This window comes from Schistocerca gregaria, chromosome 1 (genome assembly GCF_023897955.1).
Source record: "Schistocerca gregaria isolate iqSchGreg1 chromosome 1, iqSchGreg1.2, whole genome shotgun sequence".
NCBI lineage: Eukaryota > Metazoa > Arthropoda > Insecta > Orthoptera > Acrididae > Schistocerca > Schistocerca gregaria.
The window spans coordinates 7,614,864-7,633,884 of NC_064920.1; the positions used below are offsets into that span (position 1 = coordinate 7,614,864).

Below are 19,021 nucleotides of genomic sequence, written 5' to 3' on the forward strand. Positions count from 1 at the left end.
AGTTAATTCTGATTGGCTGTGTGATGTGTGAGCCAATGAGATGCGAGGACGGTTAGACTAGGAGAGTGAGTCGCGAGTGGAGGAGGAGTCGCGAAGGAACTGTGATCGAGAAGAGACATGCTTGATGTGTCCTCGCGAATAATGTGTAAAATGAAGTCATAAAACGGCTTCATCGGTTCGGTACTGTGCGATTTGAGACTGGAAGAGTCCAGTAACGCGTAGTGTGAGTTTGAGCGAGTTGTGACTTTTCGTTCCGCGAAAGACGCGAGTAACTTTAATAATTAAAAGCGTGGCGGTACTTCGTAAACTTTTACTAAGTGCTTATGGCGAGCATTAACGTTAAAAAAAAACGAACTATTATTGAACATCGACTGCAAACGTGTATGTTAGAAAATCGTCTGTGTTGCAGTTAAGCAAATTCCGTAACTTTGAAAGCTAATTCTGGCGGGGTTTGAGTGTGGATAGAATTGTGAACTGAACTTTCTTCAAACGTAGATTAGCGGGCTGATGATCAGGCTTAAAGACAATAAAGAGCTTAAATAGAATTACCAACTTCGCGTTCTCGTTTGAGTAAACAATTACTACCATTCCAATAACTCAATTTATTTAGGAAGATTGCTCATAGATTGTATTTCAGCAAACATGTATCGCGGCCTCCGGTGAGCGGCTATTAAATTGCAGTTTCTTCAACACTGCTTTTCTGCAATTTTTCCAGTAGCTGCTATCAGGAGAGGCGAGTGCAGCAACTACCTAAGAAACGAGGTAGGTGGATTTTCTTTCAGGGAAAGGAAACTGCGCGATAAGAGCCTGACCCGTCGCAACCTGTCGGGCGCGGAGCTTACTTCCTCTCCACGTAGGGGCCGCTGCTGTCGCGTTTTTCCTCAGTCAGTGTGCGATTGGCTGCCTTCTTCTCTCAGCGTTCCCGACTGGCGTGCCAGCGCTTGCCTTTATGTCGTACCAGTACCCTACTACACATCAGGAGCGATATTCTAGGACATAATTGCTCCCAAGACTTGCATAATTTAGCTTCCAGAATGAGATTTTCAATCTGCAACGGAGTGTGCTCTGATATGAAACCTCCTGGCAGATCAAAATTGTGTGCCGAACCGAGACTCGAACTCGGCACCTTTGCCTTTCTCGCCCAAGTGCTCTACCAACTGAGATACCCAAGCACGACCGCGCTCCGTCCTCACAGCTTTACTTCTGCCAGTATCTCGTCTCCTACCTTCCAAACTTTACAGAAGTTCTCCTGCGAACCTTGCAGAACTGGCACTCCTAAAAGAAAGGATATTGCGGAGACGGTTCGCGGCAGAGCCCCTGTAAAGTTTGTAAGGTAGGAGGCGAGGTACTGGCAGAAGTAAAGCTGTGAGGACGGGGCGTGAGTCGTGCTTGGGTAGCTTAGTTGGTAGAGCACTTGGCCGAGAAAGACAAAGGTCCCGAGTTCGAGTCTCGGTCCGGCACACAGTTTTAATCTGCCAGGAAGTTTCATAATTTAGCTTATTTTCGCGTTAATAGATAAGGATGACCAGGGCCAAATAAAGCAAGTAAACATGCAGTTCATTCATTACAGAAATGCTTTCATCTTCAAGTGGACGAGCATGGCTAAAAATTCTCTAGTTGGTGCACATCCAGTGCCATCTAACAAAGAAAGGCTGCGTATACCTGTACAAAGGGACCTCCGAGACCGTCTGAGAATGTAGCTCCAACCACACCACTCTAAAATTGAACCACGCGAGCACCCAGTGGCTATTTTCATCTGTATGTACACAGGGTGAACATTGGTAAAACCGACAAACTGCAGGGCCTTTTTCATGACTAGAAATGGCGGAAAAATTACCTATGAACATATATGCGGATATGGACAGTGTGCGTACAACAAGAACATATCGTCTCAGAACGCTGTACATACCTGCGTCACATCCACGTCATGACGTGTTGAATGTGGTCGCCGTGGGACTGCACGTGATAGGGTCAGTAGCTGTTGTCATGCAGGATACACATACTCGTACTTTAGCTAACACAACGTCGCCGGACCACTCACCTGGAGCTTCTGCTAGAGTTCGTCTCTATATCCCGTAGAACCCTGTCCTCCAAATCTGCAGTCCGCCCCCTCCCTGTCCGTTCGTCTGTCTGAAAGGACCCAAAAAGGGCTTGAAATGTCGTGTGATGTCGTTGGTGTGTGTGAGGGTACTTGTTCTGTTGCCCCTCGACCGTTTCCGTCCGCTCGGTTTGTTCCCGACATGAAAACCGGACATTCTGCTGTTTACAGTACACTGCCTCAATCAGACACCCTGCAACACACAGGGAACACTTCCATTCGACATCGGCATCTGCGGTGGCCCATGTTCACAGGACCTTCTCTCCTCGATTCCTTGTCAGGTGTCAGTCCCTGCAGTTTGTCGTTCTATTAATTTTCAATCTGTAGGCAGCATCAGAATGTGGACGTCATTTTGGGAATAATATAATACAAAACGTCGCTTGATATTACACTAGAATGTATTTTGATACGCACTCTTTGCACCACGACGTATTATATCTCTTAAAATAAAGAATATAACTATTTATTTAGAAGAAACTTTCCTAGTAAATTTGTTTTTCCTTTGATTTATCGTGATCTGTTACTGATTTTTAGTGAAGTTAGTTTCAAAAAAGTACAAAAGAGATATAATAAGCAAAATAATGAATTTCATAGGTTGCCAGTTACGTATTATACCTGGTTTTATCGAGCGCCAGGCTCCCCACAAATTACTGTGAATGCAATAGCGTAGTATTACCCAGCTCCAGTTTATTGACCTACACTATCTTTACTATCACAGAAAATAGACAAGTTTTAATAAAATTATTTCATTGGATTCCTTCAATTAATGTCACTGAATATCTTTACATAATTTCTTCCGGTCAGGCTATCATACATTGTGCTGTGAAAAACTATTTTTAAATGTACCTCGTAATGGCGGCTAATTGTTAATAGTCAGACATCACTGTTACTCGCTCCGCAGCAGCTGGAAACATGATAAATAATTTTAATTAAATATTCTTTCCATAAGATAAATGTGGCGTAGGTTCTTGAAATAACACACGGAGATCAATTTATACTAATATATTCTTACTAGGACACAGTTTACACCATTAAATATTTGCAATTACGTTACGACAGAAACAAATGCCAGCGCAGCACAATAGCTTGCCGGCCGTGGTGGTCTCGCGGTTCTAGACGCGCAGTCCGGAACCGTGCGACTGCTACGGTCGCAGGTTAGCATGCTGCCTCGGCCATGGATGTGTGTGATGTTCTTAGGTAAGGTTCCGTTTAAGTAGTTCTAAGTTCTAGGGGACTAATGACCACAGCAGTTGAGTCCCATAGTGCTCAGAGCCATTTGAACCACAATAGCTTGCGTACCTTATTCCAGCTAACACCAGAACGAACAGAATAAAACAGACTAGACCGAAGAATGAGCATTGCATTGTGTTTTATACTCTTACAAAGATAATAATACTTCTTTTAATTACCTACACATTATAATCTCATACAATAAAAATCTCTTTTCTGCATCTATCGATCTATATTGTATATTTTTAAAGTTAGTGTTGTTACCTTTCGCAGATAAATCGATGTTAGCCGATCATTTTGAGACACATACAGTCATTTTTATTTATGTTTCACCTCGATAATAGTGAATATTGCAAAAGGGAGACTAGAGACGTTATCGTACGCAGGGACAAAGAAGGGTCCTAAATGGAACTGTAGTATATGAAGACACCAAATACTTCAAGACGAAACAAAAAATTAACTTTTTCACATAGAGACACGTTTTCATTCGGCGTTCCTCCTCCATCCATTCGTGATTAAAGTAGGCAGACTGATCCAACGTGCCGCCTGAAGTGTGACGTCACTGCTGCTTTGCAGACTCCTTCTGACGCCGTAACGCTTTCCCCGGCGCACGGTGCCGCTTTAGGGGCTAAATGAACCGAGTCTGTAGCTGGCGAACGGCACAAAAGGGCGCAGCTCTGCTCCAGCTAATTTCCAGAGTAATTACTTCGGCAAAAACAATAAAATTCATTTCCGGCTAAAAAAATAACAAAAGGGATACGCGTCCGTGGCTGCTTTGTTTGCACTTTACAACACGCTTTAACATCGGCAACTTTGACAGAGCTTATTGGCGTTCCTCTGAGCGTGCGCTTCATAAAACATGTGTACAGCGTTTAAGTATAATTTACAGATGCTTACAGCCCACGTTCTTCAAACATGACTGTGAGCGGAAACTTACCTTGCGTATAAACTTCATACGTAAGGCAGCAAAATCTAACACAGTGTATAAAAGAAGGTAAAACTGAATAGCAACTACACACTTGAAGCTTTTTTTACGGAAAAGAAAAGAGTTAGAAATACTGGGTATGAGCATTTGAGAGAAATATCGAAAACTGATTACGGCTTTTGTGAACTTTGTAGATAATTTACTCTCTCTCTCTCTCTCTCTCTCTCTCTCTCTCTCTCTCTCTCTCTCTCTCTCTCTTCTCAGCGATCACAGACCCTGTAGACTACGCGGTGCATCAACGATCTGCTTCCACCGCCTTCTATCTCCCGCAGCCTCTCTCCACCCTGCGGAAATTCTTAATGCTGCGATGTCCTTCTCTACGTCATCTTTCCACCATGTACGAGGTCGGACCAACGGTCTTGTTGCCTGGAGAGTTCCTTCAGATGCTTTCTTGGTGATTCTGTTGTTATCCATTCTGGCCGCATGTCCAGCCCATTGCAGTCTCCTACTTATTAAATTCTGCATGATACTGGGGTAGCTGATAAATTTCATTGTTCTTTCGAATTCTCCTTACGCCATCCTCCAACACAGGTCCCCAGATTTTTCTTCTTACTTTACTTTCGAAAACATTAAATTTTTCTCTTTGTAAGCGTCCAGCTTTCTGAACCGTACAGTACTATGGGGCAGGTGATAGTATTGTATATCTTGATTGACAAAGCTTTACTTTTGAGTGGGCTGCTTAGTTAGTACAGACATCTTGACCCTAAGGCTAGTCTTTCATTTATATCCCTTGTTACTGTTGAAACGTGATCCAAGGTATTTAAACTGGAGGACTTTCTGAATTTAGAATGTTGGTCAATTTCAAAGTAAGGATTTGGGTTTATGACTCGACCTATTTCCGTATATTCGGTTTTCTCTTGGTTAATCAAAAGCCCGATTTTGCTGGCACTATCTCTGAGAGATCTGTACATGTCTCTCAGTTGTTGTTCAGTTTCACTCAGCAACACTATATCATCTGCATAAGCCAGGAGTTTTACTTCATTGTATAGATGTAAATTACTCTCCCGAACCACTTTCTCTAATGCAAGGTTGAAGAGGACACATGAAAGAGCGTCTCCCTGTCCTAAGCCTGTTTTAATTGGAAAGGTGGGGGACATGGATCCTCTGAACTTAAATGCTGCCTGGTAGCCATCCATACACAGTTGTATCATCCTAATTATTTTACTGGGTGTACTAAATTCTCGTAATGTGTTGTAGAGGCTACTGCTGGGGATGCTGCCGTAGGCTCGCTGGAAGTCAATGGAGAGACAGTGGATGTTTTTGTTAAATTCCCAGTATTTCTCAAAGATCTGTCGTATAGTAAACAAATTATCAGTTGTGGAACGGTTTGTTCGAAATCCATCCTGGTAATCCTGAATAATGGTTTCTGCGTAAGGTTTTAGTTTTTCCAGAATGGTCATTGATAGTATTTTGTATGTTATTTTCAGCAAACTGATTCTTCTGTAATTTCCACATTCCATTCTGTTTCGTCTACTGCAAACACATTTTATCAAAATCGCGGGAAAGCAGCTATAACTCGGTATTGGATGTGAAATAAGACTATTAATAAAATATCGTCGCGTGGAAGAGAGAATCCCGTCCGTGGTACTGAACTCTGGTGTCGCGCCAGCGGCGACATTTCTGTTAACCCGCAATTAGAGTTGCGAAACTACCGTAGACCTCCGCAGGTAAGCTTACTCTACCGCAGTTTTCCTACTGGCTATGGTCAGTTTAGGTCATACTCGGTGTCTTACATACTCACGGGCGTTACCTAATAACGATCGCTCGCTGTCTTACTAGGTTTCCCTTAAAACCGGAAGCGGCGCTCCTTCTAGAAACTGAGTGAGCGTACATCAGGGGCCGGGTAAGCTACGGAACATTTTTGTTCTACATAGTTAGTTGGTTAGTTAACAATAAACAGCATTTGTGGCAAAATCGAGAGGTTTTTTTTTCGTAAACTGTTTATTTGGAACTTTAAACGGAGGGATGTTTAGTGTTGTTGTTGTGGTCTTCAGTCCTGAGACTGGTTTGATGCAGCTCTCTGTGCTACTCTATCCTGTGCAACCTTTTTTATCTCCCGGCAGCTACTGCAACCTACATCCTTCTGAATCTGCTTAGTGTATTCATCTCTTGGTCTCCCTCTATGATTTTTACCCTCCGCGCAGCCCTCCAACACTAAACTGGTGATGCCTCAGAACATGTCCTACCAATCGATCCGTCCTTTTAGTCAAGTTGTGCCACAAACTCCTCTTCTCCCCAATTTTATTAAATACCTCCTGATTAGTTATGCGATCTAACGATGTAACTAGTGTTTAGCGAAAATGAAAAACTATAGAGATTTATGATCTTTCCTTCCTCGGGGACCACAGTCATATAGAGTTTATTGAAACAAATTTACACCATTTTACATTGTTCATTTATTTTAGAGGCTTTGCAGCCATTCTCGAAGGCAAGTTGAATCATTAGCACATGTCTGACCTGTCTGTGACATGTAATCAGTGGCGGCTGTTGTGTAAAAGCACAAGAGCGCGTGAACACCGCAACGCTTGACACCTTGCGGATTTACTGGTTATTTTCCTCGACTGCTGTTAAACGTAATGTAGATGCGGTAATCTGAAAAACACGGCACTCGACCTACCGCGCTGTGCTGCACTGCTCCTCTAGGCTCGGCCAGACTTGGCATCAGGGTCGCTACGACACCTGCAGTTGTGTACGTCTTAAGAGGCCAACTGGCGTGACGTAATTGCCTTAAGGGCCAGGTACATACGGATTTGATAAACAGTGTTGTGTCTGTTCCGGCGTAACGAAAGCGACGGCACGAAGATGAAAGACACAAGAGCGGAGAAGGCCCTGAGACGACGTCAGACAATAGCCCGCTGTGTAGGACGGCACCACAGCACGAGCGGCCTCTACAAGAAGAGAATATAATCACCGACCCTGCCAGCCTCGGCCAGACAGTAGTAGACCAGCACGAACAGACCCGGCATTACAAGAGTCGTCATCCTATCTGTTGTACTGAGAATTGTGCATTATACGAGGGTCGGAACTTAAATAGTGGCAAGTATTTAGTCGCAGCAGATACAAAAGAGTTACTTGTTTGCACCTGTTACTGTCCTTCAAACTAGTCACCAGCGTTGTGCAGAACCAGTTGCTAGCGATGTGGAAGGCGTAGTATACCGTTAGCAGCGCCTGTTCTGTTGTGGTATGAATGGAGCGGTCTAAACTTATGGTGATTCTCGTGTATGACTGTGATGTGTTATCCTAACGCATTACGTTCCTTCACGGCAGACCGTCAATGCACGATATTACTGTTCGCTTTTGGAGCACCACCTGCGACCAGCTTTGCGAAAGAAGCGGTGACACTTTCTGCGCAACCCGCCCGTCGTTTTGCACGACAATGCCCGGGCACATTCAACGCAAGCTGTGGCTGCTCTGTTCGGTCAATGGGACTGGGAAGTACTGTACCATCCACCATACCACCCGGACTTCAGCCCTTGTGACTTTCATTTGATTCTGAAGATGAAGGAACCAATTCGTGGCATTCGCTTCAGAAGTGCTCCAGACATTCGACGCGCAGTAGACCGCTCCATTCGCACCATCAACAGAACAGGCTCTGCTAACGGTATACTACGCCTTCCACATCGCTGGCAACGGGTTTTACACAACGCTGTTTGACTTCTTTGAAGGATAGTAAGAGGTGCAAACCTGTAACTCATTTATATCGGTTGCGAACAAACAGGTGCCACTATTTAAGTTCCAGCCCTCGTATCAATTGGTTTCATGGACATTGCAATATAGTGAAGGACATTATTTGCATGTTGCCTATCGCTTGCGACAGTTCGTTGTAATCAAAGTTAAGTATTGTCAATCAAATTTTAATATCATTATTATTTTATTTTTTATTTTTTTGTCGTCAGTCTTCTGACTGGTTTCATGCGGCCCGCCACAAGTTCCTCTCCTGTGCCAACCTCTTCATCTCAGAGTAGCAACTGCAACCTACATCCTCAATTACTTGCTGGACGTATTCCAATCTCTGTCTTCCTCTACAATCTTTGCCCTCTACAGTTCCCTCTAGTACCATGTAATGATGTCTTAACATCGACATTTACATGTGTACTCTGCAAATCACATTTAAGTGCCTGGCAGAGGTTTCATCGAATCACCATCACAATTCTCTACTACTTGAATCTCGTACAGCGTGCGGAAAGAATGAACACCTATATCTTTCCGTACGAGCTCTCATTTCAATTATTTTATCGTGGTGATCGTTCCTCCCTATGTAGGTCGGTGTCAACAAAATATTTTCGCATTCGGAGGAGAACGTTTGTGCTTAGAATTTCGTGAGAAGATTCCGTCGCAACGAAAAACCCCCTTCTTTTAATTTCCAGCCGAAATCCTGTACCATTTCTGTGACACTCTCTCACATATTTCGCGATAATACAAAACGTGCTGCCTTTCTTTGGTGTTTTTCGATAAACTCCGTCACTCCTATCTGGTAAGAATCCCACACCGCGCAGCAGTATTGTAAAAGAGGACGGACAAGCGTAGTGTAGGCAATCTCCTTAGTAGATCAGTTACCTTTTCTAAGTGCCCTGCCAATAAAAGGCAGTCTTTGGTTAGCCTTCCCCACAACATTTTCTATGTCTTCTTTCCAATTTAAGTTATTCGTAATTGTAATACCAACGTATTTAGTTGAATTTAAGGCTCTTAGATTAAACTGATTTATCGTGTAACTGAAGTTTAATGCAGTCCTTTTAGCATTCACGTGGATCAACTCACACTTTTCGTTATTTAAGATCAACTGCCAATTTTCGAACCATTCATATATCTTTTCTAAGTCGTTTTGCAATTTGTTTTGATCTTCTGATGACTTTATTAGTCGATAAACGGCAGCGTCGTCTGCAAACAACCTAAGACGGCTGCTCAGACTGTCTCCCAAATCGTTTATACAGATAAGGAACAGCAAAGGGCCTATAACACTACATAGTGGAATGTCTGAAATCACTTCTGTTTTACTCGATGACTCTCCGTCAATTACTACGATCTGTGACCTCTCTAACAGGAAATCACAAATCCAGTCACATAACTGAGACGATAAGCACGCACTTTCACTACGGACGTCTTCTGTGTTACAGTGTCAAAAGCCTTCCGGAAATCCAGGAATACTCGATCTGAAATCCCTTGCCAATAGCACTCAACACTTCACGTAAATAAAGAGCTAGTTGTGTTCCACAGGAGCGATGTTTTCTAAACACATGTTGACTGTGTGTCAATAGACCGTTTCCTTCGAGGTAATTCATAATGTTCGAACACAATATATGTTCTAAAATCCTGCTGCATATAGACGTTAACGATATGGGCCTGTGATTTAGTGGATTACTCCTACTACCTTTCTTGAATATTGGTGTGACCTGTGCAATTTTCCAGTCTTTAGGTACGGATCTTTCGTCCAGCGAATGGTTGTATTTGATTGTTAAGTATGGAGCTAATGCATCAGCATACTCCGAAAGGAGCCTAATTGGTATACAGTCTGAACCAGAAGACTTGCTTTTATTAAGTGCTTTATGTTGCTTCACTACTCCGAGAATATTTACTAATACGTTACTCATGTCGGCAGCTGTTCTCGATTGGAATTCTGGAATATTTACTCCGTCTTCTTTTGTGAAGTCATTTCGGAAGAATGTGTTGAGTAACTCTGCCTTGGATAGTATCTTCATTGTTATCGCGCAGAGAAGGCATTGATTGTTTCTTGCTGCTAACGTACTTCACATACGACGAGAATCTCTTTGGATTATCTGCGAGTTTTCGAGACAAAGTTTCGTTGTAGACACGGTTATAGGCGTCTAGCATTGAAGTCCGCGCTAAATTTCAAGCTTCTATAAAAAATCGCCATTCTTGGGGATTTTGCGACTGTTTAAATTTGGCATGTTTGTTTCGTTGGTTCTGCAACAGTGTTCTAACGCGTTTGGTGTACCAAGGTGGATCAGCTCTGTCGTTTGTTAATTTATTTGGTATAAATCTCTCAATTTCCGCCGACACTTTTTCCTTGAATTTAAGAGACATCTAGTCTACACTTGTGTTTTTAAATTGGCATGAGTGGAGATTGTCTCTCAGGAAGGCGTCATGTGAAATTTTATCTGCTTTTTGAATAGTTATATTTTTCGCTTATTTTTCGAAGATTTGCGGATTACAATATTCAATCTCGCTACGACAACCCTTGAATTGGTTTTGATGCTCGTTATTAACTCCGGATTATTTGTTGCAAAGAGGTCAAGTGTGTTGTCACATCCGTTTACTATTCGCGTGGGCTCATGAACTAACTGTTTGAAATACGAGTAATTTTCAGAGAATGCGTTTAGCAAAATAATTTCGGATGACATTTATGCGTACGTCTGGAATTAAACATGTATTTTCGCCAACATGTCGAGGGTAAATTAAGGTCACTACCAACTATTATCGTATGAGTCTGGTACATGTTTGAAATCAAAATCAAGTTTTCTTTCAGCCTTTCAGCAGCTGTATCATCTGAATTTGGAGGTCATTAAAAGGATCCAATTATTATTTTATTCCAGTTGCCAACAATGAGCTCTGCCCATAATAATACACAGGAAGTATCTACTTCAGGTTCGTTACAAGTTAAACTACTTCTGACAGCAATAAACACGCCTCCGCTAACCGTGTTTAGCCTATCCTTCCGGAACACCGTTAGGTTCTTCGTAAAATTTCGGCTGAGCTTATGTCCGGCTTTAGCTAGCTTTCAGTGCATATAACGATTTGAGCATCAGTGCTTTCTATTAGCGCTTGGAGCTCTGGTACTTTCCCAACACAGCTACGACAATCTACAACTGTTATACCAATGGATTCTGTATCTACGTTCTTCCTGTGTTCAGCCTGCACCCATTGAAGCCCTTCTTGTGCTTTCCCGATACCCTCTAACCTAAAAAAGAAGCCAGTCCACGCCATACGGCCCCTGCTACCCGTGTAGCCGCCTCCTGCGTATAGTGGACACCTGACCTATTCAGCGGAACCTGAAACCTAACTATCCTCTGGCGCAAGTCGAGGAACCTGCAGCCTACACGGTCGTAGAACCGTCTGAGCCTCTGATTCAGATCCTCCACTCGGCTCTGTACCAGAGGTCTGCAATCGGTCCTGTCGACTATGCTGCAAATGGTCAGATCTGCTTTCATCTTGCAAGCACGACTGGCAGTCTTTACCACTTCTGTTAGCCGCTCGAAACCAGAGAGAATCTCTTCTGATCCAAAGTGACACACATCATTGGTACCGACGTGAATAACCACCTGCAGTTGGCTGCACCCTGTGCTCTTCATGGCATCTGGGAGGACCCTTTCCACATCTGGAATGACTTCACCCGGCATGCACACGGAGTGCACATTGGTTTTCTTACCCTTCTTGTCAGCCACGTCCCTAAAAGGCCCCACTACGTGCCTAAAGTTGGAGCTCCCAAATGCCAATAATCCCACCCTCTGTGATTTCCCGGATCTTGCACACTGAGTGGTTTGCTCTGAAACAGGACAGGCGACAGCATCTGGCTCAGCGACAGTGTCAGCCACAGACAGTACCTGGAACCTGTTCGTCAGAGAAACCAAGGAGGCCTTACGTGCGGCCGCCTGGGAAGACTTTCGCCACCTTCTTCGCCCCGGGGCGACCTCCCACTCGACCACAGGTGAGGGGTCAGCCTCAGTGCGAGCAGTAACTGGGTTGGCCACCGGTGAGGACCGGTCGGAGGACTCTGACGCGCTGGACGTCCGTTGGATCCCCACGGCCGGCCCACAACAGTGGTGCCCGTCCACTGCAGCCTCAAGCTGTGTAACCGAAGCCATCACAGCCCGAAGCTGAGGGTGAAGTGTCACCAACTCAGTTCGCATCCGAACACAACAATCGCAGTCCCTGACCATACTGAAGACTGTAGAAAACTAAACTATGCAGAAAAACGGAGTATCGGCATGTGCTGCGTAACTCTACTGTACACCCTGATGAAAAGGCACAAACTGTGTCTAGTGATACGCAGATATTCAAGAACGTAACTATCGAAGCACTCAGGTGAAACTAAATAATTTGTCCCTGATTAGGAACTTGTAATATGTCACAAAATCGGTTTAGTTTCTGAATCAAACGAGAACACGACAACTGTGGCTATTAGATATTACATTGACATGCAGATACTCAAGAAACTAAACTATTAAGGCACACAGATGATACAATAAAGTTGGTTCCTGGTTAAGAACTCGTAAATGTCATGAAAGCGGTTACTTCCCTGTTGCTGTGTCTGTCTCGGTCGGCTACTGCTGCCTTACCACCACTCGTCTCCTCCTGCGTTGCTGTGGTCACTGTAGAGTCTTGTGCCGTAGGAAACCAGGGAGAGGATGATGTTTGGTGGCAAGCATCCTCTTTCTACTAACAAGGTTCTTTACATATGTAAACAGGAAGCTACTTAACTTTAAGAGTCCATGTGTTGCGGTACAAGCTTTTCGCAGATAGCCCAAGATAACCACCCTGATGGTGAAGTATAAGTCCCACTATAAGCAAAGGCTGAGAGACTGAGCCCTCCGGTCAGTGGCGGTGATACAAACACTTGCGGCCGAGGGGCCGTTAGCGGCGTTTTACTTGCGAGTCTGTCTTCGGCCTCTCTCCTGATACGTGCGGTTGATCGAGGACCTGTTATCGATCTTCTTGCTACATCTTTGCCGACCTGTGTGCTGGCGACAGCTTACACCAGCATAAACTGCCTGCACAGTTCTTGGCGTGCACAGCTCTCCCTTACCACTCAGACCACTCAGCTGAAAGTTAACAACATTACCACTACGTTTTATCCCATTTTGTGTGGCACAAATCGCGCTAGACGGTAGCACATTCCTCAGGTAAGTCAATTCAGTCAATACATACTAAAATTAGATCGGACATGTCTACAAGTTATAGTTAGACTGGTAGAAAAATCTATTTTGTGGGATTCTGAATGAGATACAGTATATTAAGTTTTGGATTTTATCATACAGAAATCCGTTTGAGGCGCTGAGAACCGTAAAACACATCATTGTCGATTGTGAGACTGTAGCATGCTTCTCACATCTGTTGATCTTATAATTGCGTAGGCTTCCGCGGCCAGGGTCAGTCGACATAACTGTTTTCTGTGTACGCTACCGCGCCACAAAAAAAAAGAAGAAAAAGAAAAAAGAAAAAACTGCTGCTGGAGAAAAACCAACGTTTCGGCCAAGATTGCAGCGGCCTTCTTCTGGGTCCAATTTTGTTGTTAGTGTTCACTGCGCATGTCATTAGGTCATAATTTTAAAAAGATACTTCCACTGGTCACTTAAGGAAGAAGGAGAGGAAACTTTACTTTAATAGGTTATTGCGGTGGAGGGAGAACGTGACCTCTATTGTCTAGTGGCTCTTGCGTTACGTGCCATGATTGGTGGTCGCCGTCGGATGAGAAGTTGGCTGCTGTTTACCGTCGGCAGCTACTCGCCGGTGGTGCTCGTGCCTCGTGTTGGCAGTGCGGTCTGTTAGGCTTGCCCCATCTCCGCCCGAGTCCATCCTCCCTGTTCATGTTGTAAAGGTGTTTGAGTATTTCGATGCCCTCTCTGATTTTGCGTTTCGTCATAATTGGGTGCTTGGCCAGCACACAGGCTTCGCTGAATTTTATTTCTTTTCCGAAGTCTTGCTAATGTTCTACCACTGCGGATTTGTTGTGTTGCAGTAGGCGAATATAGCGCTCGTGTTCCCGAATGCGGGTTGCTATTGGCCTACCAGTCTCGCCGATGTATGCCTCTCCACATTCGCATTCCACCTTGTAGACACCTGCAGTATGTAATGCACCCACCTTGTCCTTGGTGGAGCCTAGCACGTCCTGGTTCGTGCGACCACTATAGAAGACAGGCTGCACCCCAACGCGGCGAACGAGTTTGCCTATTCGGTCGGTAACATTTTTCACACAAGGTAAGCGCACTATTGGCTACAGTTTGTCTATTTCTTGCTTATCTTTCTTACTTGTGTTCGTCGACAAGGCTGTGTTTATAGACTTACGGCTGTAGCGATGGGCTACACATCTTCTGCAACCTGTGCATAAACAGGTTAAGCTGAGTTAATGCGACAGGACCGTGTTTTGACCATTCGGTGGATATGGGAACATGTTGTCGCTGCTTTACCAACCATGTATGTTGTGCAAGGCCAGCGCCAGAGATGCCTGCAGCTTCGTTCAAATGGTTCAAATGGCTCTGAGCGCTATCGGACTTAACATCTGTGCCTGCAGCTCCAGAACAAGCAATTATGGGAACTGGGGACAGGAAGACGATTTTTCTAAGGAGATCTGCGTCTCTCAAGGTGTATCCACGTCTGTCACTCGAACATTCTCTCTATCACGTAGCACCCAACAGGGAATTTAAAAAAAAATGCAAACTATAAAACTCTGCTAATTTCATCTGACAGGTAAGTCAACCAAAAAGAAATGCCATCTATGTGTCGGCATAAAACATGTGCGTGGCCGGCCGGAGTGGCCGAGCGGTTCTAGACGCTACAGTCTGGAACCACGCGAGCGCTACGGTCGCCGTTTCGAATCCTGCCTCGGGCATGGATGTGTGTGATGTCCTCAGGTTAGTTAGGTTTAAGTAGTTCTAAGTTATAAGGGACTGATGACCTCAGAAGTTAAGTCCCATAGTGATCAGAGCCATTTGAACCATTTTGATCAAACATATACGCCAACCCCAGTCAATACACACGTTATGATCCACTCAGTCGCCTGCAGACTGTCATCGCCTGTACTGTAGGGGGAGGACCAAATCCGACACTCTACACTATCAGTTGTAAGAGAGGGCTCCCACGCCCCAGTCTGAAACATTGTTCTGTCTGCTGTAACATGTCCAAGCAGCGTAAGCCACATTGCACACACTCTGTTTTTTCCACCAACACTTCAACATCTGCGTCAGGTTCTAAACTGACATTAACATGTTTTGAGCCATTGGCTCTCACAGAAAACTAGACAACGTACGGTGAAAGTCGTGTTCTTGCTGATGCTCCCACAATACACACACAGGGTGATTGAAATAAAAGACAGCCACAACACAAGGAAACTGGAAGAGTTTTGCAGTATTGTGAAGCGTTTCCAAACAGCTGTCTGAAAATGATTGACGACTTCTACATTTAAACTTGTCATTCACAGTGATGCCATAGCTGATGCTCTGTGTTTGGTTGTTACTGATTCCTCATGTTGAAGTCATGTGTGTGATCACTGTTTCACTGCTACCCATCCCCAGAATTGTGATTAGTGTATAGAGAACCACATTGTAAATACTGTTTGGTAGAGATTTAAAACACCTATTCAGTCACGCACATTCCGTAGTTGTACAGTGCAGTCACCCATCTCGTAATACAACGCTCTCTAGTTAGCGACACACAGCGTCCCGCTCTAGGCTGGCCTGCAGCACACTCTTGCTGGGCTGTGCTGCACCAGTCAGGACGTGCGCTCGGGCGGGCTCTAGTCCTAGGCACACTTCCTGGCTCTCGGGAAATACCTCAGCCTTCCTTCTGGCGGGCTCTAGTCCTAGGCACACATCCTGGCTCTCGGGAAATACCTCAGCCTTCCTTCTGGCGGGCTCTAGTCCTAGGCACACTTCCTGGCTCTCGGGAAATACCTCAGCCTTCCTTCTGGCGGGCTCTAGTCCTAGGCACACTTCCAGGCTCTCGGGAAATACCTCAGCCTTCCTTCTGGCGGGCTCTAGTCCTAGGCACACTTCCTGGCTCTCGGGAAATACCTCAGCCTTCCTTCTGGCGGGCTCTAGTCCTAGGCACACTTCCTGGCTCTCGGGAAATACCTCAGCCTTCCTTCTGGCGGGCTCTAGTCCTAGGCACACTTCCTGGCTCTCAGGAAATACCTAAGCCTTCCTTCTGGCGGGCTCTAGTCCTAGGCACACTTCCTGGCTCTCGGGAAATACCTCAGCCTTCCTTCTGGCGGGCTCTAGTCCTAGGCACACTTCCTGGCTCTCGGGAAATACCTCAGCCTTCCTTCTGGCGGGCTCTAGTCCTAGGCACACTTCCTGGCTCTCGGGAAATACCTCAGCCTTCCTTCTGGCGGGCTCTAGTCCTAGGCACACTTCCTGGCTCTCGGGAAATACCTCAGCCTTCCTTCTGGCGGGCTCTAGTCCTAGGCACACTTCCTGGCTCTTGGGAAATACCTCAGCCTTCCTTCTGGCGGGCTCTAGTCCTAGGAACACTTACTGGCTCTCGGGAAATACCTCAGCCTTCCTTCTGGCGGGCTCTAGTCCTAGGCACACTTCCTGGCTCTTGGGAAATACCTCAGCCTTCCTTCTGGCGGGCTCTAGTCCTAGGAACACTTCCTGGCTCTCGGGAAATACCTCAGCCTTCCTTCTGGCGGGCTCTAGTCCTAGGCACACTTCCTGGCTCTCGGGAAATACCTCAGCCTTCCTTCTGGCGGGCTCTAGTCCTAGGCACACTTCCTGGCTCTCGGGAAATACCTCAGCCTTCCTTCTGGCGGGCTCTAGTCCTAGGAACACTTCCTGGCTCTCGGGAAATACCTCAGCCTTCCTTCTGGCGGGCTCTAGTCCTAGGCACACTTCCTGGCTCTTGGGAAATACCTCAGCCTTCCTTCTGGCGGGCTCTAGTCCTAGGCACACTTCCTGGCTCTCGGGAAATACCTCAGCCTTCCTTCTGGCGGGCTCTAGTCCTAGGCACACTTCCTGGCTCTCGGGAAATACCTCAGCCTTCCTTCTGGCGGGCTCTAGTCCTAGGCACACTTCCTGGCTCTTGGGAAATACCTCAGCCTTCCTTCTGGCGGGCTCTAGTCCTAGGCACACTTCCTGGCTCTCAGGAAATACCTCAGCCTTCCTTCTGGCGGGATCTAGTCCTAGGCACACTTCCTGGCACTCGGGAAATACCTCAGCCTTCCTTCTGGCGGGCTCTAGTCCTAGGCACACTTCCTGGCTCTCGGGAAATACCTCAGCCTTCCTTCTGGCGGGCTCTAGTCCTAGGCACACTTCCTGTCTCTCGGGAAATACCTCAGCCTTCCTTCTGGCGGGCTCTAGTCCTAGGCACACTTCCTGGCTCTCGGGAAATACCTCAGCCTTCCTTCTGGCGGGCTCTAGTCCTAGGCACACTTCCTGGCTCTCGGGAAATACCTCAGCCTTCCTTCTGGCGGGCTCTAGTCCTAGGCACACTTCCTGGCTCTCGGGAAATACCTCAGCCTTCCTTCTGGCGGGCTCTAGTCCTAGGCACACTTCCTAGCTCTCGGGAAATACGTCAGCCTTCCTTCTGGCGGGCTCTAGTCCTAGGAACACTTCCTGGCTCACGGGAAATACCTCAGCCTTCCTTCTGGCAGCTCTAGTCCTAGGCACACTTCCTGGCTCTTGGGAAATACCTCAGCCTTCCTTCTGGCGGGCTCTAGTCCTAGGCACACTTCCTGGCTCTCGGGAAATACCTCAGCATTCCTTCTGGCGGGCTCTAGTCCTAGGAACACTTCCTGGCTCTCGGGAAATACCTCAGCCTTCCTTCTGGCAGGCTCTAGTCCTAGGCACACTTCCTGGCTCTCGGGAAATACCTCAGCCTTCCTTCTGGCGGGCTCTAGTCCTAGGCACACTTCCTGGCTCTCGGGAAATACCTCAGCCTTCCTTCTGGCGGGCTCTAGTCCTAGGAACACTTCCTGGCTCTCGGGAAATACCTCAGCCTTCCTTCTGGCGGGCTCTAGTCCTAGGAACACTTCCTGGATCTCGGGAAATACCTCAGCCTTCCTTCTGGCGGGCTCTAGTCCTAGGCACACTTCCTGGCTCTTGGGAAATACCTCAGCCTTCCTTCTGGCGGGCTCTAGTCCTAGGCACACTTCCTGGCTCTTGGGAAATACCTCAGCCTTCCTTCTGGCGGGCTCTAGTCCTAGGCACACTTCCTGGCTCTCGGGAAATACCTCAGCCTTCCTTCTGGCGGGCTCTAGCCCTAGGAACACTTCCTGGCTCTCGGGAAATACCTCAGCCTTCCTTCTGGCGGGCTCTAGTCCTAGGCACACTTCCTGGCTCTCGGGAAATACCTCAGCCTTCCTTCTGGCGGGCTCTAGTCCTAGGCACACTTCCTGGCTCTTGGGAAATACCTCAGCCTTCCTTCTGGCGGGCTCTAGTCCTAGGCACACTTCCTGGCTCTTGGGAAATACCTCAGACTTACTTCTGGCGGGCTCTAGTCCTAGGCACACTTCCTGGCTCTCGGGAAATACCTCAGCCTTCCTTCTGGCGGGCTCTAGTCCTAGGCACACTTCCTGGCACTCGAGAAATACCTCAGCCTTCCTTCTGGCGGGCTCTAGTCCTAGGCACACTTCCTGGCTCTCAGGAAATGCCTCAGCCATCCTTTCTGGCGGGCTCTAGTCCTAGGCACACTTCCTGGCTCTCGGGAAATGCCTCAGCCTTCCTTCTGGCGGGCTCTAGTCCTAGGCACACTTCCTGGCTCTCGGGAAATACCTCAGCCTTCCTTCTGGCGGGCTCTAGTCCTAGGCACACTTCCTGGCTCTCGGGAAATACCTCAGCCTTCCTTTTGGCGGGCTCTAGTCCTAGGCACACTTCCTGGCTCTCGGGAAATACCTCAGCCTTCCTTCTGGCGGGCTCTAGTCCTAGGCACACTTCCTGGCTCTTGGGAAATACCTCAGCCTTCCTTCTGGCGGGCTCTAGTCCTAGGCACACTTCCTAGCTCTCGGGAAATACGTCAGCCTTCCTTCTGGCGGGCTC

General features: G+C 46.6%; 1 protein-coding gene across 1 annotated transcript; it reads right to left on the reverse strand.

Moving 5' to 3' along the window:
- Positions 1-15,688: 15,688 nt before the first annotated feature.
- LOC126284843 (uncharacterized) lies at positions 15,689-18,645 on the reverse strand. The gene is made up of 3 exons (XM_049984073.1): positions 17,618-18,645; positions 16,538-17,507; positions 15,689-16,159 (listed from the first exon to the last, which is right to left on the reverse strand). The coding sequence occupies exons 1-3, from the start codon at positions 18,643-18,645 to the stop codon at positions 15,689-15,691; spliced, it is 2,469 nt and encodes an 822-aa protein (XP_049840030.1).
- Positions 18,646-19,021: the final 376 nt, after the last annotated feature.